Source organism: Rhamphochromis sp. 'chilingali', assembly GCF_963969265.1.
Source record: "Rhamphochromis sp. 'chilingali' genome assembly, chromosome: 9".
In the NCBI taxonomy this organism is placed as follows: Eukaryota; Metazoa; Chordata; class Actinopteri; order Cichliformes; family Cichlidae; genus Rhamphochromis; species Rhamphochromis sp. 'chilingali'.
Window position 1 is genome coordinate 17,821,608 of NC_137936.1, and position 23,395 is coordinate 17,845,002.

Sequence of the window (23,395 nt, forward strand, 5' to 3'; positions counted from 1 at the left end):
ATTCTTTCAACATGACTCAAGAATGTACATTTTGTTTACTACCTCCATTTATGGTCTTTTTCTTCCATTAGTGAGACCTTTTTTTTTTCCTGTTATATGAAAGTTTATTGAACTACTTCAAAGAGTCACTGCTGTGTGAATAACATTTTCATATGTTTGAATGATTTCCATAGGGGATCTCAACCGAGGAGCCGAGCCCCCTAAATGAGATTTCAAGGCACAGTAACTAACTTTAGGAGTCCCACGATAAAGAGAAAAAGAAGAAGAGAAAAATCTAGCAAGCTTGCAAAATAATGATGAAAAACATTACTTTGCTTTAGCTGGTGACAGCATTTTTTTGAGAGCAGGAGTGCAGTGTTATGTCTATAAGTCATGTTTAAAACTTGAAGAACGGTGACAGGTGAGAAGCCTGAAGAAATCCTTACAGGAAGACAGCGTTTTCCCAATGAAACGGCACACAGAGAGGAGAGAGCCAAGCCGTGTATTAGCCCACTCACATGCCTACACGCGCAAATGCACACAGTAATGAATGCCGAGATACTTTCACTTGATGACACCCACAGGCGCATTAAAAGGCACCGCGTAAACAGACGCACGCTCAGAACACGTAACAGAACACGCGCCACAAAAGACGACTTAGGGAATTTTCACATCTATCGACTGGAGGGCATCATTTTTGTTGAAACATCAACAGATTTAAATAAATCACAGAGCACAGCTCATTTCACAGCAGCAGTGGGGACCATAATTCAGAGGTGGGACCAAGTCATTGTTTTGCAAGTCTCAAGTAAGTCTCAAGTCTTTATCCTCAAGTCTCAAGTCAAGTCTCAAGTAATGTCAGGCAAGTCAGAGTCGAGTCTCAAGTCACTGGTGTAAAAGTCCGAGTCAAGTCACAAGTCTGAAACTTTGAATTTCAAGTCCTTTCGAGTCTTTAAAAAAAACAAACGAAAAAATAATGTTGCAGTTATGCTAAATGTAAATATTAGACCATGTAATTTTAAAATCTGTGTTTTTCTCAACACATACAAAATAGTGAACTTAGAAAATATACACAAATTGTGAAATTGCACCTCTTTAAAATGCAGCTCAATTAAACTTAGCTCCAAGAATAATTTTCACCGACAGTTCTGAGATAAGCTGCATGTTATTCTTGGATGCGGTTGTAGGACCAGCTTTAAAATCGCATGACAAAAATATCATACACATTAAAAAAAACTGTATCACCAACGTAGCCTGGAAAACATTTGCTAGTTAGATGAAGTCAGCTATCTCATCTTAGCATATTTATATGCATATTTATAATTATACGGTTCTTGGAGTGAGTGCATACACTCAAGAAGTTTAGTAACTTCCGGTCACTGCAACAAGCCCAGGTACAGTTTACCGACGGATGGGTGCAGGACCTTGAAATGCACCGTGTAGAACGAAAGACCATCGTACGTATCATAAGTTTACCAGTCTCACAAATCGTCTTCATAAATACACATTCGTTAACCGTTTATTAATATAACCTTTGAGCTCAACGGTAATTAATTAGTAGTGGAAATAATTTCTGGTAGCATCACAGAAATGTAGCAGTGACAATAATATTGTATGCTGTAATCGTACTGGGCAATTAGTGATACAAAAAACCTGTTTTATCCTGTGAATAAAAGTATGTGTTTTTGTCAATGTACCATAATAACAGAAGCGAAACGCAATATTGTGTCAGGATAATTTACTATTTATGCACAATAAATAAAGGAGCATAGCGCGACAATTTCTGTTCAGCGCCAGACTTGCTTGTAACCTATATCACCAATTATGTTAAGAAAAATGACGCATTAACTACAACAGCAGACTGACCTTTGTGTAAATGCTTGGAGCAGACTAACCTGTGAGCTGGAGTGTTCTAGGACGTTATATTTGATCTTTGAATGGCTGCAATCCAGACCATCCGTCGCCTCTTTGTTACTTCGGAAACATGGCTCGAACAATTTCTCTTAAACGACGTAATCCGATAACAACCGATCTCTTTACCCGTCGGCTTCCCGTGGCTGTCATGCGACCGGCTATTGCAGTTAATAATACAACAGCTTCTTGACATTTTTGTGTTTCTTTTTATCGCTGTGTGACTGATTTTAATTGAAAGCCTGCGTGCGCTAGTACCGCTTGCCACGAGTTCCCAGAATCCTTTGCGGTTCTACCCGTGAATGACGTCACATTTTCAATCTCTATATAATATGCATGTTAAATTTTATATTTGGGGTGAAATATCAAGTCTTTTCAAGTAAACCGGTTCAAGTCCAATTCAAGTCCCAAGTCATTGGTGTAAAAGTCCAAGTCAAGTCACAAGTCTTAGAACATTTTTTCAAGTCAAGTCTAAAGTCATAAAATTAATGACTCGAGTCTGACTCGAGTCCAAGTCATGTGACTCGAGTCCACACCTCTGCCATAATTACATAACTGTCATTCTGCTTAACAGATTGTTCTCAGCTAAATCATTCGCTCTCATAATGTGCTGTTGCGCATCCTCGCACCGGAGCGTCAGGAGAGACGACTCCTTGCACATGTCCGGGAGGATGAGGGCGGTTTCCACGGTGATGGGCACAGTGGGGTGCGTGGCAGCTTGCGGTGAGTTTTACTCCAGTTCCAATCAATACTGACATGTGGGCAGCTGAGGACCTTTACTTATGTCTTTGATGCATGCCCGTTTTATTTATCTTCTTAATCTGAATCTAAAATGGTGTACATAAAACATAAAACATAAAGTGTAATCATAGCGAGAGCAGCTCCAGAAAGCAGTCAGCGGTGTATTCGAGTGAACTCCGTAGTGACAGGCTGTGTAAGAGGTGTAATAACTGCAGGAAGCCAGAGGCAATTAAATTGTTCTGCAGTCTGTTAAAATTATAACCACCTTATTTTTTCTGTTCCTCACTGCTGCAGTTTCTACTATTCTTACATTATTTTAGGCTGTAACACTTCTAATTAGAAATCTCTGACCTGCCATTTTCTAACAACATGACTCAAGGTCATCAAGTTCATTTTTTCTGTCGAGTAGGATCACAACTTTGGTTCTGATAGAAACTCCTCATCGGTTTTTGGATGAACTGCCATTATAAGCCTACTATAGTAATCCTTTGTTCCCCAGAGGGGTACACCTCCTGACTTTAGTGATCTTCTTTTTTTCCTCATGCCACCATCAGAAACACATTTGCATTTTTATTTTATTTTTTATGTAAAATGTGTCAGTACATGCTGCCAGCCTTTATCACGAGATATCCATGTGCCTCAGGGTGAAATGTGACACTTTTGATGATTTTTTTCATTAGTGCAAAATTACAACAAAGTACCTCAAAACTGAAGGGCTCAGCTTTAGCTTCTGTTTTACTGCACATTAGCAAAACGTGTGCAAGCTAATTAACGTGCTAACATCAGTTATTAGCATTGCCGTTGTACATGGCAAGACTAGCATTCAGCTTCAGCATACACCCCCATAAACTTACTACCACAACTCTTCTTCCCCTCACCTACAGCCGGCTGTGGCAGATTCCCTTTTAACAGGAAGAAACCTCCAGCAGGTTTCTTCCTGTTAAAAGGGAGTTTTTCCTTCCCACTGTCACCAAATGCCTGCTCATAGAGGGTCATTATTGTTGGGGTTTTCTCTCCATTATTGTAGGGTTGCTACTATACAGTATAAAGTGCTTGAGGCAACTGCTGTTGTGATTTGGTGCTATATAAATAAAACTGAATTGAATGGAATCACCACAGCTTCAGACTTAGTCGTGTAGCCTAAAATTTGCAAAAGGGAACAAGATCAGGAACAGAAATATTGTTTTATACATTCTGTGCTGAAACGGTTTTTGTTGATTTTCTCCAAACCTCAGAGTTAAATATGCAGTATGTGGACACAGTATTGGGCCAAACAATGCCTTAATCTTGGAATTCAGGTGTATAAAACCAAAGAAACCTAGCCACACAGCCTGCCTCTAAAAACATTTCTGAAAGAATGGGTCCTCTTAGATTTTAGTTGAATAAACATAATTGTGAAAACATCAATGTGTGTGGTGTTGTATTTCCTCAGTGCATCAATATATTTGCATATTCTGTATTTTCCAGCATGTAAAGGAACTTCTTGTCCATTGTGACACTCCTTTTTGTTCTCATCCTGCAATATAAACTTAGTTGAGGAATACCATCTGCCATTCAGCTTGGTTTTATTTTACATTTTCTCATCTCTCAATTTAACCACTTTTGCAGTATTTGCAATTCTTTATACCAGAATTCATTTCATATGTCGGAGACTTTCGAGACTACGAAAACATTGTGGAACGAAGCACAACAATTCTGGGAGCAATTTTCATTCCACTATGGAATCCAAATTAAGGGTTTTGAACCACAGAAGTGACTGTGACATAGACAATAACACAGATAAATGCATGTGTCTCAAATCTAAATTCACTGCCCACTACACTGTAAACTACTGATTGTCTTATAAAAGAGCAGTAACTGAATACACAAGGGAGCTTTATTGCCAAGTTTCACTCACAGTAAGTATAACAATCATAGCCTGACCAACATAACAACAACCTATTTTGAAGCCAGGACACAAATATAGCTTTTGGGGACTTTCAATATTTAAATTCTTATCTATCGTGCAATGCCATCAGCGAAACATCAAAACAAAGATTTATTTCCTAACACAGACCTGTTATCACAATTTCAATTTAGCCTCTACTGAGTTTTTTTAAGCTCTAATCTTTCTGAATCCTCCAACCAGATTAAACAAAAATAATGTATGTTGCCCCTGCCAGTAAGATTTTCTGTAAAGCTGAAACATTTTTAGACAACTCTCCACTAAACTCCAGTCTGACAGACAGACTTTAGATTAGTCAGCCTGGCATTTAGCATGCTGCACAGGCTGAGAGGCTTTTTAAGAAAAGAACCAGCAGGGTGTGGGTCAGCCCACAGGGAGATGCTTTTAGAGCCCGACTCTCAGTCAACAAACACTAGTTGTGTCCTGCACACGTGCTTTGTGCTTCTCTTGTCTCATCTTCACGTGAAAAGGAAACAACCATCTCTGAATCAAGGAGGGGGCCAAAGGGTACATCTTCAACACGTAACAATGCTGAGATCGCAGACATTCACTACTCTCTGAATGGTACTCGTGACTATTGATCATCAGTCTTAACAAACTTACACAGTAATGATCATGAAACTGGCTGCACAGCCCCACTGTTAGTCAGTGGTGTTGGTTTTGATCATTAAGTAAATATAGTGTTTATGAGGCTGAGGAAATCTGCAGTAAGCTGCAGAAGATGTCACATGGATGAGTGACGAAACGTTTCTCCCACTGAAAACACAGCGGCTGAACAGAATCAACTTTCTCGGATCTTTACCACTTATATAGGATTTTTTTGTAAAAAAAAAAAAAAAAAAATCTGTATTCCCCTGCTCTCCTCACAACCTTCTCATACATAGCCAGCCACTGACATCACTCTTCTGCCTGAGAAGGGGGTCCTCACTAAGGGGGCTTCCCAGCTGCGGCAAAGCACTGCTGTCTGCCTCGCTCTCACACACACACACGTTCCCCACAGCTCTTTAATTTGTCCCTTTGAAACAGCCCAGGATCTGAGCTTAAAAACAGACTGTTGTCGGATCGTTTCAGCTCTGAAAACTGTGCTGTAGTGTGCTGTACCGCTGGTGTGACCGTGGTGGGACAACCAAAGTGGGATGAAGAACATTTTGGCGCTGGACTTCTTGCTCACCTGATCTGTAGCGGTCATCCCGGGTTCCTCCACTGCGATGCGTTCTGCGAGTGCGTCGCTCACGATACCGGGATGAGCTGGAGGGTGGAGGTGCATGGCTCGAGGAACTAGGAGCAGGAGGCTGTACATTTTGAGGAGGTGGTGCTGTAAAATAAACACAAAATACATGCATTGTTACAAAACAATCAAAAACTGCTTTACATACTCATTTCTGCAAACACTTTGATTTAATAGGCAGAAGACTTTCCTGTAACAGGCCTTGGGTATCTGCTGAACTTTTAACTGTTTCTGTTAAACACTATCTGTTTAACTGTGCTGTGGAAGGTGATGATTTGGTTTATGTCCTTCTGCACTACCCGCCAAGAGTCAGAGCCATATAGCAGCACTGTCTTAACATTGCTATTGTAGAGCTGGAGCTTGCTTTGGATCCTATATATTTCTCAGTCACCTAAAAGCACCTCTAGCTTTGTTCACTCTGGCTGTGATGTTTTTATGGGCTCTGTTGTGGCTGCTCACCAGGCTACCAAGGTACATGAATTCTTAGCAACGGGGTGGCTAGAGGAGGAGGTAGAGCAGGTCATCATCTACTAATCAGAAAGTTGGTGGTTTGTAGTCTTGGACAAAGTATTCAAAGTATTCTTGGACAAGATACTGGAATCTGAGTTGCTCCCAAATATGTGTTGTTCATCAGAGTGTGAACAGAAGCAGTGAATAAATGAAACGGTGTATAAAGCACATTGAATGTTCACCTGGAGTGGGAAAGCACTGTATAGGAATCAGACCATTTAATATTCTTCAGAACCTCAGTGATGATAGTAATGATATTAATGAGCATCACAACAAAGACTGGATAGTTTTCTCTGTTTTAGGAAAACCTCAAATGCCACTTTAGCCTTTTTACCATGAAACCATGTTGCTGTCATATGTGCACAGTGTGGCTGTGCATTAAGCACACCATGTATACTTGTCATGTCAATTGGTCTCTGCTATCGCTATTATTACAGATGGCCGCTCCTCTGTGAGTCTGGTTCTGTCAGAGGTTTTTCCTATTAAAAGGGGGTCCTTCCTTCCCACTGTTGCCAAGTGCTTACTCTGAGGATTGTTGCGGTTTTCTCTATAATATTGTAATATAAAGCGTTTTGAAGTGACTTTTGCTGTGATTTGGCGCCATATATTTGAAATCAAATTGAACTGAACTGAATGTAAATTTCAAATGACATGAAAAATATTAAAATTGATTTTTTTTTTGTGTGTTTGAAGCTACATTTATTTTTTTTAGGTGGGCTTTTTGGACGTTGTTTTAAGGACATGGATTGTCATATTCCAACTGAGAGAATCAGCTCGTGTTTGTCTGCTTTGTAGATCTGCTGTTCCAAGTCTGTTTTTTTTGTTTTTTAATTTCATTTTTGTAACACAATAAATAAAAAGCTACTAAAAAAAGCTATGGGTGTGAAATGATTCTATTTTTAAATATAGTTTTTTAATTTAAGTCAAGAACAGATTCTTTGCCACGGCAAAAAGACAAAGAAAATATTGTTTTGAGTATGCCTAAGCAAGACAGGAAAACAGCAAAGACACGAGGGATGCACATCTATGCTTAGCCCGATCAAAAAAGGGATTATGAACACTTACGTGGAGTGTGGATTATGTAGGGAGCCAGAAGTTTTGCCCTTTTCTTCTCATAGCCCTTCTGTGTGATGTCACCTGTAGAAAAAATAAAATAAAATAAAACTCTGTATTGCTTCTGAAAAAATGAGCATAAGATATGCCACCATAAAAATAACAAAACATCTCAAACTCTGATTGTTTTATTTGATGGAATTCAAATATACACCAGTTAGACTGTCAAAGGTGCTCATTTGAACCCTGAACTTTAATAAAAAATGTTATGATGGTAGTGTTTTCACATTTCTCTTTGCCATTACAACAATATCAGCATTATTAATATCACTTTTTCCCTCTCATTAACCCTGCTTCAGCAGAGCAGATCGTAGAAAGACTGTCATAAGGACCAAGCAACAGTTACTCAAGTGTTATCGCAGATTGATGGTAGAATAAACAGCTTCAGCATGATCAGCTTTCTATCTGTGAATGGAGTCAGCGAACACCTGTTCCAACCCACTGTGATAGAAAAAGCAGGAAGCAGCAGGGAAAAAAAGAAAAAAAATGATAAAGAAGATGATGAAAACACAGTTGGACCCACACAGTGTTGCAGTAATCTCTGGAGATGACTGCAGGCGTCAAACATGTGGCTCGATTCCAGCCTCAAAGAAGAGAAAAACAAAACAGGACTAAATCTGGAAACGTACGGAAGCGTGGGCAAGAGATGGGATGATTCAGAGACACCGACAGAAAAGACAGAAGTGTGAAAACTGAGGACAAGAAAGGGAAAAACGGAAATGCAGAGAAGATAAAGCGATGAAGTCAGAAAAAGCTTATGAAGATGAGAATGATGCTGCAAAGGACAGAAGAGGAGGAATCCTGAGCCACGGGTTTGACTTGATCGTATTCAAGTGATAGGTAAGCAGTGTCCTTTCGACACCATCTTCCATCCCTCCTGCCAACAGCCCATCTGCAGCTTCCTCCACCCCACCAGACCCAACACAGCCTGACTGAGCTCTCGGCTGGCCCCGAAGCGATACAGAAACTCTGCCAAACTCTTCTGTGGGCAAAGCTGTCAGGTTTTGAGTTACTAAAAATCCATCTGGAGAGCCCGTACACACTCTTACAGTAATTGTGTTGATCAGCAATGATTCATTCAGTATGTTCACCAGTAGCTGCCCTGGCTGCATTTTAAACTTCATCTCCACATGTCTCTGAAACAACCTGTTATCCTTTTACAGTGCCTGAAAATGTCTGTACGAAGGGGAGATAGCTTTATATCAACTACAAGTATTGGCCGGTCTGATGGAGGACCCTGATGTTTGTGAATCAGCCACTCAGTAGCATAATGCCCTGTGGGCCTCAGTTTTAATCTGTGATTACAATTACAAAGAAAAATACAAATCTTTCTGGCACTGATTTTTATTCTCTGCCCAGTTACAGCACAGAGGACAACAGAGAGGAGATGAGGATTTTCTGATGTGGTTCGAACAAACCACAAAGTTAAAAGCACTAACGTGAAGTGAGCATCTTGTTACAAAGACAAAGGGTGGAATATAAAGCAGCAAGTGAAGTGTCACTTTTTGAAGTCGGTGTGTTAAAAGCAAAGCAGCATAAAATTGGAACAAAATCATGATGGTTACACGAATCCCCAAAACAGAAGGCCTTCCAGCGCAAACCAAAACAGAAAGAGGTTCAAGGTCACAAATTTGTATGAATTCTTTACAGGAGATGTGCAAAGAAGTTTGCACTGTGAACATGTTATTATTAAATCAACATGAAACGCATATGATTTACAACACATGCAGTCAAGACATCATCCAAGTTCGCTCTGAGTAACTTTGAATCTACTTAGAAAACCGCTCAGAGAAATAGCTGATGATTTGTATCCGCAATTATATGCAAACTTCATCTTTAGATGTCGGTTATGACTAAACAGTCCAGAAAAAAAAATACACCAATACCTTTGAAACTGTAGTTTGCTTAAACTTTAGTTATTCTTATTTTGTAAAGAGTGAGAATGTATGGCCTCACATGTTAGGCTAAAGGTGTTTTTAACTGTGGTGGATATTCAAGCTGGGCCTCTGTTTCCTGCTTTATGATTGTTGGAATTTTTGGATTTGTTGTTATGAAAGGATGAAAACAATAAGAATCACATTTTGCGTAATTGACATTACAGATGATACAAAGATCCTCCGCTTATATTTAATAACTGACTAATCTGCTTGGTCTTAAACAGAACCTCTAACACAACTCTTAAGCAGAAGAGACAGAAAAGCTTAGGCAACCTACAACACAGCCATATAAATTGCCACACTGCTGACATCACTGTGGATAGGACGGCAACAGTGAAAGTGCTCCTGTTTGGAGGATATTGCCTGAGAGACCACTCCAACACAATATCTGCTCGGCGACTGAGGGCCCTTTTTTTCTGAAAATGGAAGAAAAGCAAACACTTCCATAAGTAATGCATGAACAGTACAGTTGGCCACGCTCAGTGACACAATTTATTTTTAGCTTATGTGAACAGGCAGTTTCACTGCAGATAGGCAGAGAGGGAGATGGAGTCAGTGAAGGGGGAGGGGCTTGTGTGGCATTAAATGAATCTCAAAGTAATCACTGTTCCATCTGGATGATTTGAAAGTCATCTGTGTTTTTACGGCTGCGTCATCACATTTGGTCTCCAGCAGTTGAAGCTGAAGGGTTAAACTGATGTGAAAGCATTGCATGCGATCAGTGAACTACAGGTGATTAGAGCCCTGCATGAAAATATGTATGTGTGCTCCCTTATATTTTTTTTTCCATCAATTATTCCTAAAATGTGACTATAAAAAAAAAAACTATTATAATTACCAACATCTTTTTTTTTGTACTTTTCCAAAAAGCTATTTTGAGTGAGGTTTTCCATGGGATTGGAAACACTTCAACGCTTGCAGCTTGTAGCGGTGCCTCGCCCTGTGAATAAAGGGCACAGGAAAAACAAAAAAAACTGATATGGTAAGTTCGTAGAAGAAGGATCAGTTAGTGTGACGCGCCTCAATTTTTCACATCATCATAGAAAAAAAAAAAATCAAAGTGCAATATGCTAGAAATGGCTCCAGAAGCATTTATAAAGACTTTGGGGTTTTCTCAGTTCATGATAACTAGCACAACAACTCAAACCACCTTTAGTAGATGGTGTGTTTTATGGATGCCCATAAATCCTATTAAAACCTATTAAAATTTGGAGTTAAAGTTCCAAAGTTTATGCTCTCCTTTACATGTTCCAATGCCGTCCAGTGGGCTGGATTGGAGATCTTTAATGGGCCCATTCTGGCCCCTGGGTTTTATGTTTAACATCCCTAGTCTAGCGATAGAGGAACTCTCCATAGTGTCGGGCATCATACAAAGTTTACACTATGAACACAGCCCAGAAGTGGTGAAAAAAAATCCACGGGAACGGCAGAGCACCTGCAGATAACTCCACACCGCAACTTAATCTTTGTTAAAGTGTCCAGTGTGAGACAAAAATTGACTGTTCGGTAACACAGATGAGATAAAAATGTAATTTTCTGATAAAAGTTATAAATGTTGTGTTTGGAGGACAAAACAAGTTATGTGGACAGGCCATCAAGATTTGGGACTTGGACAGATTAGGTCTGAATTTCATTGAGAAATTTTGCAGGAGCGTGTCTGAGCAGCAGTCCATGACCATGGACCTCGGTCGTGTTGTGCAAGCAGAATGAGTCAAAGCACACAGGTACATCCACAATGATATTGTTAAAAAATAAATAAAACTAATGTTTTGCAATGGCCAAGGTAAAATCCTGTTTTTCTGACATTCTGTTCAATAACAACAACCCTGAAACATTTATGAGCTGAAATGGTTTTGTTGGGAGATTTTTTCCTCCTCACCATTGTGCAAGTCTCATAAGTAAAGGTCGTCACTGTTTGACTCTTTCCCGCAAAAATACGACGTTTGACAACCTCCCCGTACCCTTAATGACAAAGTTCGGTCCCCTAAATGTATATCACCACCATATTTCAGGCCTGCTTCTCGAGCAAGCAGGCCTGAAATATGACAGAAAGTGCTCACTCCAGAAAAAAGAAAAGAAACAAGGGTTACCCCTAGCAGGCATCCAAGGTGGAGCAAATTAAGGAGGGTCTATATTCAAGAATTCCCATACTTTACCAACACTTTTCAGTAAAGACATGAGGCACTACTGTTTTAGTCAGACTGCGTATTTGTGGGTAAATATAATGACATTGTAATTTCACATAAAAAACATTGAAATCCCATTTAATTAGAGGGGAATTACACCCTTAGTTGCAAACCGTATTATAAAATGTTACCAGAAAAAGAGTTAAAAAGATGTATTATTTAGCCCAGCTTATATTATAAAGACAAACATGTCTACACACACTATATGCAAACAGTCAAAGAAATCTGCTCGAGGCAAATCACAGCCCTGCTGAGGTGATGAGGGCCTCACTCGTTAACCCACTTTCTCAGAGTGGCCCAGTCACGTCTGTCCTATTGGTGGAGAGGTCACCATGCGACTATTTCAGTGTTACAGTCAGGTTTCACACGAGGCTGCCGCCACTCTGCTCTCCTGTCTTTGTTTGACAGTTGCATCAGTAAAGGAAACCCGTGCGTGCACCTCAGAGCGTACGTTTTCACTTTCCACGACGTGAAGGGGAGAAACATCAAAGCAGTGCCTTGTCTAAGCCCTCCACACTCTCACACTTTCTAGCTTCAGATTATTTGAATTGCAGCAGGCCTGCACTCTCCTTCCTCCCCACAGGCACTCAGTCTGAATAGTAATTAGCTACTGCCCTCTATTTTCTTTCCCTGCTTCTTTCTCTCCCTCATCACATTATCATTCGAATACTTGGTCTCCAAAAAGAAAAAAAAAAGAAACAAACAACTTAAAGTCGTGTTAACACCTGCTTTGTGAAAATTATATAAACACTTGGCAAAATATTACAGAGGAAACGTGGATTTCCTGCCGTTTTCTCTCATCTTACAAGAGCGAATAAGCCTGATGATAATGTGTCTACTATAATCACACAATAGCAAACTCCAAGGAGGATCCTCCAAACGGAATAAAACAAGTTTGTCAGTGAAGTATTCGAATTTACCCAGAGTAACTGACATATGGCCCCTCCTCTTTGGCTCTGGAGCTCCTCTGCATTTGCTGACTGAGTTCAAGGGAACATGTATAAGATTGAACTGAAACCTGGTGGTGACATTTCAGCATTTTGTCCACACATTATTAATATATTAAGGGGACAAAATATTAAGAACACTTAATATTGTGTTGCTTTTAGACAACAAGAAAACTGAATGTGTATTCTAGAAGACACACACACCCACACTGGGATAATATAGCTAGATAAAAAAAAATGTATGTTGTCTGTTTCTCTGTGTGAGCCATGTGACAGACGGGCGACCTGGTACAGGGTGCAGCCTGTAGATAAATATGTACATCCAAATACTTTTGTCTATATGGAACATAAATGTAGATCCTAGCAAATGGTTCATGTCCTTTGTATGATGCATGCTTTCTGTACTGAACAATCAGTCCAGACTGCTTGAGAATACAAGACCATGCAAGTGTGAATGACACTTCGGGTGCTACTGACAAAACTTGGAGCTTTTTGTTTCTTCTGTGACTTCCATATTGTTCGCCTTTCTTCAGCGTCGATGATCTTATTCTACACTGTCTGACATATCACACTTTTACACTGCTTTTTTTTAAATGATCATTTCCCCAATTCAAGGTGTCTTGTGCAATGTTTTATTTCACCAAACAAAACATCTTTATCTTTTTTAGAGAATTTTATAATGATGGTTTTAGTAATTATTGCCGTTTGGGAGGATACAAAAAACAACAATGGATTATCGAAAAGAAAGCAACAGAGAATTTCTGTGTACCTTTACCTTTACCTGTACCTTTACTCTGTCAGACAACAAAACTGGAATTACAGGCACTGGTGAGTGAAAGAAAGTGCTTCAAAAAAGCCTCAAGCTCTAAAAAACACACACACACACACACACACACACACACACACACACACACACACACACACACACACACACACACACACACACACACACACACACACACACACACACACACACACACACACACAGTTTCCCTGTAGTTGATCTCTCAGGTGATTCGTTTTCCCTGAAATTGTAAGCAGGGTGTGGTTAACTCTGGCCAACAGTGCAATTCATGTTTCCATGTTTGCCTCCACACACTGAGCTCAAGACGTGTCTGGGATGAAACCGTGACTCAGTCGGCAGCCCTTCCACCTCCTTCCTTAGTTTCTGTCTTTGCTGGAAACAAGACTGAAAGAAAAGGGCGTGGAGACACACCTGACACATTGCATTTCAACATTTGCTGGAAGAAGCCGTTACAAACGTTGAACACCGTCAAACGCATATCCTCCTACGGGATTTACACAACCAGTGAGACGCTGAGTTCTGGCTATAATATTATGTATGACAAATGATGTAAACCTAAAAACAAAAATGTCCCAGGAGCAGTATCACCGTATCCAAAAACATCACGCAGGTGCTGACAGAGTTTTGCACGCTGTTAAACACAATATATCTGTTTTTATATTTTTTAAATATTATGCTAACTTAGCAAATGCTATGATTTTGTGCTGTCTTTGACTGCATTAAATATGTCTAGCGTCTTACAAAGCGAGATCTAAACCCAGGCGAGGATTGTATTCCGGGTTTTAATCGTGTGTGTGTGTGTGTGTGTGTGTGTGGTGGGGGCTGAAATGCTGACTGTGAAGTTCAACACACTTTTAGGCAGTCACAGAACTGCCTGGTGAGCAGATGTCACAGTCAAATCCTTTCCAGTCAAGTCAGATTACATCAAGTGTATTTGTACAGCTGACTGTAATGTATAACGTCTCCCTGTGAGGGTTCATGACCAAGCCTGTACACTCTAGAACCACAAAGGAAAACAGAAAATGAAAATGGGAGATGAAGCTATTATAAAAAAGTCTGATAAGGTTTCAAAATGGTGTAACAGCAAAGGTTAAGGGTCAGTGAATGGAGCAGCTAAGTGGACGTGTGGTTTAGTTGATTGCAAATGACAGTAAGAACGAGTTAAGCAGTTCCTACTAAAACTCTTCACACACCAGTTTTCTTGCTGAGACCTGTACCAGTGGCCAGTATCCAAGTATGTAGACATCAACTGTAAGAATTTGATCAAACATGAGGATGTGTGAACAAGTGATGTGGTCCTTATGAGCAAAATTTAAAAATAACTCAATAAAAAAAATGATTTGTTTTTCAAAATAAAAGTTTCATGTTGTATAAGAACGACAAAAGCACCAAAGGAGCTCACTTAAAAACTGTTTTGGTGTTAAGCAAAACACATGAGAGTAGCCCTGTTTAATGCAAGGCCTGATACTTCCAAAGACCCATTCCACAGAGACAGTTTATTTTGGAGGACAGCAAAGCATGACTTAACATGAACCTCCAGAGAACCAGACGTGAAAACTATGATGGGCACTCCTCATTAACCAGTGTGAGGTTTCCCTCAGAAGCATGTAGAACAGGGGTGGGCAATTCCAGGCCTCGAGGGCCGGTGTCCCTGCAGGTTTTATATGTGTCCTTGATCCAACACAGCTGATTTAAATGGTTAAATTAGCTCCTCAACATGTCCTGAAGTTCTCCAGAGGCGAACTAATCATGTGATTCAGGTGTGTTGACCCAAGGTGAGATCTAAAACCTGCAGGACACTGGCCCTCGAGGCCTGGAATTGCCCACCCCTGATGTAGAAACTTCAAAAATTCATTCAAATTCATGGTGAAAGACTATTTTCACCATGAATTCATTTGAGATTATTTTCTTTTTGATTTTACGTCTTTGTTTATATTCCCTTCTATTAAAGTGTGCAGCTAAGCATTTACAAACTGAGCTGTAAATAATTAAGAAAGCATTAGAAGGTTATTAGGCCTCTCATAAATATTATAGTTACTATAACTTGCTTTAATTGTTAATGGTTTTGCTTAAGGATCCCTGCTCTGTAGCACTTTTTTGCCTCTTTGGTTATTTGAAGTCTGAGCGTTTCGTCTTGGGTTTTTCTTTTTTTTTTTTTAAACTTTTGTCAGGACCCCCTCCTTTGACCTCACAGTTATAATTATCCAATCAGATGCCTTGTTTTTAATCTGTTAGCAACTGCAGAACTTATACTCGTCCCACCGAATAAAACTTCTTTGTTGCTGTATTCATTTGCAAAAGATTCACGGAGGAACATTAAAAATGTAGAATATATACACCCATGAGGGGCTTTTATTTGTACAGTTGAAACTATAACCAGCTAAAGCGTATAGTGCATTTCCTGTCTTCACGGGTTGATGGGAATCGGCTAATTGCTCTCGATTGACTATTATGATTTATAAGAAAATCATGCAACACAGCAACACTCAGCTGCATTTCTCCCCCACATTTGCAAAAGCATCTCAGCACATTATCATTGGTGGCAGAAGCCTCATGTTTCCCGTATAATGGTTTTAACAGCTTAGCACAGTGTGCAGTTGTGTTCCTGTATGTGCTTCAACATATGGCTGTTTTAATCTGATAAAGGCTTTATGGAAAATTTCAAAAGGAAAAAAATGCATGTGTTAGGGGGGGAGGGAGGATTTGGGGGCAGGGTGTGGGTGGTCACACAAGAGTTGTGTCCATACCACTGTGTGGTGCAGCACGAGGGAACGTGACATACGAATCCATGATGGTCCTTGCAGGTTTTAGATGTGTCCTTGATCCAACACAGCTGATTTAAATGGCTAAATTACCTCCTCGAGATGTCTTGGAGTTCTCCAGAGGCCTGGTAATGAAGTAATCATTTGATTCTGGTGTGCTGACCCAGGGTGAGATCTAAAACCTGCAGGACACTGGCCCTGGAGGCCTGGAGTTTCCCACCCCTGTGTTAAATGAACACGATGGCGCTTTAGAAGCAGATGAAATGAAATGCAAGATGAAATAGATTTACAGAAGTAAGCTTGCGAACTTTGCTCAGTCACTGAATGAGCATTTATTTGGAGTCGGTTCCAAAATGATCAACAGCATGCTGAAGAGGTCCTGTTGTGCAACGGATGTTGATAAACGGATGGGCGAACAGCCAAGTGTAACGTAGTTTGCAGTAGTTTGCATATTACAGCCAACAGGGCCTCCAGGCAACAAAACTGCAGGCTAACATATCTGTGTTAGGGCAATGAACTTGCATGTTTAATTCTATTTCAGTATGTTTGGTTTGATCACAGACATCCAGACAAGGCAGGATGAGAAGCCTCGTATCTGATCGAAAGGGTCAAGCGGCACAAGGCTCTTTTAAGCTATTCCTCTGTAGTTCTTGTGCTTGAATTAGCAGCTACTATAACAGTATTTTCCAGCCAGTACAATCAGTAATTGATTTGGGCTGAGTTATGATGAGGACAATTTATCAAAATATTAACTCACTGACACGTAGAATAAGTATAACGTGTTGAGCTCAGGAGGCTCGGCCTGAAAGTGAAAGCAACATAAACCAGAAAGAAACTTGGATTAAGTAGCAGCGCACTGCCTGGGCTGAAGCATGTGAGGCCAAGTCCGACTGCCACTTCTATTTGCCACTTTTTAATAATTCAGCAAATAGCATATCGACTTAACCACACTCTCTCTTTCCAACACTGTCACCCTCACTCTGGCATTTCTTTGACTTGTGCTATTTTTAGCAGAAAGTGGCATGAGAATGGAAACTAACAGATCAGAGGAAGTTTAGCTTTAATTACCAGAAGGTGTTGGGAAGCACAACTTTAAAGCCAGAGGAGGCTAAAGACCCACCTGTGGTTCACTGTGAACTTGAACGTGACACGATTCAGTTACCCAGCTGGAGGGGTGCGCTTGAATGTCATCTAAATAATTCAGTTTCTTTAGTACACAAAGCAGCAGAAGGTTTTTAGTAACAGTGTGTCTGCGCTCGTGGTGAAAGTGGACATGCAAAGTTTTACATGAAAACCATGATCCACAAATTAAAACAAACCAAACCGGATCCTGCTGTGAAACAAGCAGCAGAAGAGTTCATCTTTTCATGGTGTAGGATCAAGCCTGTAGCCTGGGACAGTGAAGATCAGAGGGCAGCTCCTCTGCAACAGTTAATGAGCTTTTAAAGAGATAAAATTAAAGAGATAAAAGCTAAATCAGCTTCCTTCCTGTCCCGGTCAATGCTGTGTGCACACCAACCACAAATAAATGGAGCTGTAAGCTCTGCAACATGAATACACACATTTTTAAAGCCTGGTACCAAAAAAGGGTTTGGTAGAGGTAATTTCCCCAACAGGTACAAAGGATTAACTTCACTCAGTTATACTATAAGGTTAATGTTATGTGATATTAAGGGTGTGACTGCTTTAGGTGGGTGATGACTGAAGTTCAGTGTTTGGTTGCACTAAAAGACACCCTAAGAGCTTAGATTTGCTGATGCTGGCCATGGTTAGCATCCCATCACAAATCAGAGTAAATCAGCCTAGCTAGCACTAGCAGACAACACTGAAGGTCTACCCTAATTCGAATGTGGTTATGTCCAGTTTTTAAATAAAGAAGCTAACAATACGACGGCCAAGACGACTTCTAAAAACAAACCTGTCCATCTTTTATATACAGTCTGTCATAATGCTCTTAACACTCTTCACTGCAGGAAATGCCAACAGAACTACTTCAGTATTATTGTTATTTTTTAATCAGACACACAGGACAGCATTTCATCTATTTTTGTGGAGGGTAATACTGAAATAATAAAGCAATAGGGGGACAGAGGAAGACTGAGAGAAGTCATTTTTAGAGTCAGAGTGGATGGGTGGAAAAGGAGGAGAGATCCCCCCGCAGCAGTCCTGGCCCACTGTGCTTCACAGGCTAAATGAGCCAGGCTTGTTGCCTCCTGATGCTCTGTGACCTAGATTGAGAGACGCAGGCAAGGCTATAATCTCTCATTTCTCTCCCTCTCTCTCAGTATGTAGCGGGCTGCCGACATGAAAACCTGCATCCCCTCTGCAGCAGCATCGCAGGCAGATGGATGCTGTTCATTAGAGAATACACACGTCCACTCAACAGCCGGCCCTTTGCAACAGGGACTGGGGAGCTCGTAAAAATATGAGAAAAAAAAAATACTATGTAAACACATAACTGCAGTCTTACTGGACTCGTGATGCACTTATGGTCAAACACATCCATGCAGAAAATCATGGCGCAGATGGCATATATTATCATTACAAGCACCAAAATGATATCTGAGCTTCAACACTAATAGCAAAATGCTGTTTTTGTTTTGTTTTTAGCATAGCATTGCATAGGTTTGGGGGCAGCAAATTCAATCTGACAGTCTACTCAAACATCTCACCCACTGTTGGATAAACTGTCATAAAAATGCAGACGTATATTCATGATCTTCGAAGAATACACCATGGCAAAATGTGCAAACTATTACAAAGGTGTAGATAGGGTCCACGGGCTCACAGCGGCCAGATTTGTCAACACGATAGTGCCGCAACTGTACAAGATGCTATCATCAAACTTTACTAGAGCTGAGTTGAGCTCAAAATGAAGCCCGAGTTCAAAGATGGATCAGTGCCATCCCATAAATAGTGCCGGAAGTAGGGTCAAGGGGGCTATGGGCCCTTCCCACAGTATGCTCCTATACCAGAGTTTTTTCACACATGATGTATTTCCATGTCTTTCCATTTGGTATATAAAACTGGTAGCATTTCAGCACTGAATGGAATAGAGTCAAAAAGCTTGACAGGTAAGGCTGTGCGATATGAACACAATCTCATATCCCAATATAAGAATTCTATCGTCCCGATAACGATATAAATCACAAAAATGTAACATTTTCTGTAAATTATGTGAATCTCGGGCAGCTCGACTTGCGTGAAGTGTTTCCAGCTGCGCGTCGTGTACCTGGAGTCCAGTGTTTTAACCGATGCATGAAACTATACATTTTTAGACATAAATTGTAACCACCGCCGTTTTCTTTGTGAGTATTTATTACACGGCGTGCTGCGGGGAAAAGCCGCTCTAACGTTTGAGTCTAAGGTTTATTTTTTTTAGCACCTGGCGGCTCTTTTTTACTTATCATCCGTAAATAATCTGCTCTTTCACGTGATTCCGTTTATTTTGAAAAGTCTCAACAGGATCTTGAGCTTTATTGTGAAAGGTTTATGTGGAACATAAACAAGCGGACACGCGATGGTGTTACCTTCGTTGACAACGCATAACGGTGTGTTCACACCGAACGCGATGGACGCGAATAAAACGCCCCAAACGCCCCTAATTTGACGCGTGTACATTCGCGTCTCAACGCGTGTCCAAGAAAAATCCATCGCGCGTCAAAATATGATATTTTGACGCGCGTGAACCGGAAATGTGGGAGGAATGTGGGAGGGAGTTGTGCCAGACCTGGTTTTGCAAGATGGCAGCTATCGAGCTAGCGCTTGAAGAGAGAGTCTCCCTTCTCTATGTACTGTGGAGAGCAGAGCAGCAGCGTAAAAGACGTTCTCGCCATACCTGGGTCCATCAGGTCCTCCAGAGGCATGAGCAGTTTGGTGAGTTTCACCACTTGCTCCAGGAGCTGCGCCTGGATGACGGCCGATTCCAGCGCTATCACCGTCGGCCAGTTTGAGGACCTGCTTTCCCTCGTCGGTCCCAGCATTGCCCGCCTAGACACCAACTACAGACGCTCAATCCCACCTGCAGAGCGCCTGTCCGTCTGCCTGAGGTTAGTAAAACTATTTAATACGGTAGTCCTTTATTGATATCTGTGCTAATATGCTAATCCATCCAGTTATACACTGCTAACATGGATGTGCTATGCTAACAGTGAATGCTGTCGGTGTTTACTGAAAGCAAACTGTGGTACAGAGACGACTCTTTATAATATTTCTAGTGATACTCAGAAGGTCTCATCAAGTCCCGATTTAATTCGATTTATGCTGTTATCAGTGTTTGCATGATAGCATGGCTGTGGTGTCACATCAATGTATGCGCTCGGTGTTTGCTGATATCAAACTGTAGCATTAGGACCACTGAGTTAACCTTTGTAGTGATACTCACTCCTTTTTATTTAGACCTGGTTTAATTCTGGGATAGTTGAATATTTGTATATAATCCCTGCAGCTGTCAGACTCTATAGCAGGGGTCACCAGTCTTTATTAATACTAATTTTGAATACTAATAATACTAATAATACTAATTTTGAACAATTTTGTCCAGGTTCCTTGTCACCGGGGACTCCTTCAGGACCATCGCGTTCAGTTTCAGAGTCGGTGTGTCCACGGTGAGCCAGATCACCCCCCAGGCAGCGACGTCCATCTGGGACTGTCTAGTGGACGACTTCATGGCTGTGCCTTCACCTGGAGACTGGCGCTCCATCACAGAGGGATTCCAGGAGCGCTGGAACTTTCCTCTGTGCTGTGCAGCTCTGGATGGGAAGCACATCCAGACAAAGGCACCCCATATATCATATAGGAGACACACACATTGATATACACTAAATATTCATTTCATTTCTTTTTTGTGGTGCCCAAATTGATGCACCTGCTTGATTTTGTTTAAACAATTATTGCACACTTTCTGTAAATCCAGTAAACTTCTTTTCACTTCTCAAATATCACTGTGTGTGTCTCCTGTATGATATTTAACTGACATTTTTTATTGTAACAACCAACGATTTATACAGGAAAATAATGTCTATTAACAAGGTTGCCCAAACTTCTGCATCCCACTGTATCAGTATATTTTGTCATTAGTATAATATGAAATAAAGTCTACATGTGTCAAGTCGTGTGCCAACATTTGCTGTGTAGTAGAACTGAGACATTAGTCATTATAAACATTTATTTAAAATAATATTAAAAGTCTCAAACAGAAAAACATTAAACATAAATATATAAAATATAAGAATTTACAGAGAGACAGGAATAAAAAGGACCAGCTGCTCTCCAGAGCAGGAACAAGGCTGAGGAGGAAATGCTCCATTGGAGACTGGTGTGGCCTCTTCAGGGACTCCAGGATGGCCAGCTCCACCGCCGATGGACCGTCCTGGGACCCGTCCCTCATCTGCCTCGGAGCCGTCCTCCTCTGTGGGCCTGTAAAACAGCACAAAACACAAAGAAATGAGAAGGCTGCTACTAGATTTTAATTTCAACATTGAAAAAAAAAAAAACAATAACAGGATATAATCAGATTGGTTGTAGATATTTAGTAAAGGTGATCACAAGGGAATCCCACCGACTAAAAAGGTATCAGTGCTTGCTGTACATATCTGTGGGTGCAGCAGCAGGAGCTCAGGGACTGGGGATGCTCTGCTGCAGAATCAGTTGGTTCTATCAATACAGTATTAAATGTTAACAGGTTCGATATAATAATCGTAGAGTAGACAGTGGTCCCTCATTTATTGCAGGGGTTCTCAGAATAACTAGCCCCTGGTCACAGTTCTCACAATTGATTCTCAAAGTGCAAACCTTTGTAGATTGCAAAACGTAAAAGTATTATTATGCCGCGGTTTGTCTTCATCTGCCCGCCACTTTCGTGCGCCTTTTTCCCTCACGGTGCAGGTGTCTATTTCCGAATGAGGCTCATAGTTATGGGTGTTTTTGTGCTGTTTTTTCTATTGGACGCGATGGTTATCAAAACCAAACGTGATAAATTTGGCAAGCGCAGGAGATTTGTCAATCAGGCTGCAGAATGCAATGCTGTACTGTGCAATAAAAAATCAGCGAAAAAGCAAAGCAGTGACGGATGAACAGCGGGACCACTGTGTGCTGTTTATTAATAAACAATAAAATATATTCCTAAATGACAACATGCATAAAAGCAGAACGGTATTTGTACGTCAGTGGGAAAATAGCGGTGGCTTGCTAGCTTTTGTGCGGCTTCCCCGGGTCAGTGAAAACTTTCAAAAGAGAAATGAATGAACTTACCAGGTTGCCCGATCTCTTCACATATCTTCCTCCAAGCTCGGTCCTTTTTATTCCTGTCTCGGTACTGAAAGCAGCTGGTGTTGTACAGCTCCGAGTTGTTTGCTACCGCATTGATTAGCCTTCCCCTCCATTGAAGTATGAAAGGCTTTGGCTGGATCTGCCCCTTTGACCTAGGTAACAGCCACGTCACCAGGCTCCTGATTGGTTGTCGCGGCGCGATTTGACGCTGGAGTTCAGATTTTTCCAACTCGAGCGGTAGACGCGAAACGCGCGTATGCACAAAGTGCAACACAAAAACTCACGCGCGTGGTTTTATTCGCGCGTCAAACGCGCCAGACGCGCTGCACTGACGCGCGTTTCACGCGTTTTGGCGTTTTCGCGACGCAAATCTGCTTCCGAATTTTCGCGGGACCCGCAATCGCGCGTCATCGCGCCTTTCCATTGACTTTACATGTAAACCTGACGCTCTATTCGCGTCCATCGCGTTCGGTGTGAACACACCGTAAAACAGGCGCTTTTCCATCAGTAGTGTGGTTATATTAAATAAAAGGGAAAGAGAGAAAGAAGAAATGAATTTAGTCACTACTGTCACCATCAAAACGATGAAAAAATATTGCCGTAAACAGTTTATTTTGCGACACCACGAAACAAACGATAGCATAAAATTAAACATAGACGTTTTTATATCGTCATCCGATATTTATCGTTATATCGAACAGCCCTATTGACAGGTGTGTGAGAGTCATAGCTCAAGGGCAGGTGTGATCTGACAATGAAATGGTGTCACAGCTGCTGTGATCCCACAACAACAGTGTTTAGTTCAAATCAATAATTGTCTGAGTGGAGAATAACTAAACAGGATACTCAACATTGCTTGACGAGCTGTGCAGTTGTTTTTCACTTTCCCTCTTTTACTTTCACTCCCTAACATACTCTGAAGATAGAAGCTGCTGATATTATGAAGCCCAAATGCAGAAAACAGTTGTGGTTCAGAGGCTCCAAATTCCAGTCGAGTTCAAACAGCAAGTCTTTGACACCAACCAACCCCCCCCCCCCCCCCTCTCAAAGGTTCTCTTTGT

At 41.0% G+C, this 23,395-nt stretch overlaps 2 protein-coding genes and 1 long non-coding RNA gene across 4 annotated transcripts in view; 1 reads left to right on the plus strand and 2 right to left on the minus strand.

Annotated features, from left to right (window-relative positions):
• The window catches only part of dip2bb (disco-interacting protein 2 homolog Bb), a 56,092-nt gene that overhangs the window by 27,963 nt on the left and 4,734 nt on the right, over positions 1–23,395 (minus strand). Inside the window, exons 2-3 of one of the 2 annotated variants that reach the window (XM_080892370.1) lie at positions 7,380–7,451; positions 5,748–5,891 (exon numbers count right to left, since the gene is read on the minus strand). In XM_080892370.1, the coding sequence (XP_080748496.1) occupies positions 5,748–5,891; positions 7,380–7,451 (216 nt within the window). Of the gene's footprint in view, positions 1–1,874; positions 2,419–5,747; positions 5,892–7,379; positions 7,452–23,395 lie in introns of those variants that run through there. The other variant, XM_080892371.1, reaches the window with a different exon arrangement.
• LOC308403128 (uncharacterized protein) lies at positions 19,792–21,070 on the plus strand. Its single transcript, XM_080892378.1, has 2 exons — positions 19,792–20,113; positions 20,608–21,070. The coding sequence occupies exons 1-2, from the start codon at positions 19,854–19,856 to the stop codon at positions 20,876–20,878; spliced, it is 531 nt and encodes a 176-aa protein (XP_080748504.1). The 5' UTR covers positions 19,792–19,853; the 3' UTR covers positions 20,879–21,070.
• On the minus strand, positions 21,218–22,806 carry LOC308403130. The gene is made up of 2 exons (XR_013972865.1): positions 22,317–22,806; positions 21,218–21,482 (listed from the first exon to the last, which is right to left on the minus strand). It is a non-coding gene; the product is annotated as an uncharacterized lncRNA (long non-coding RNA).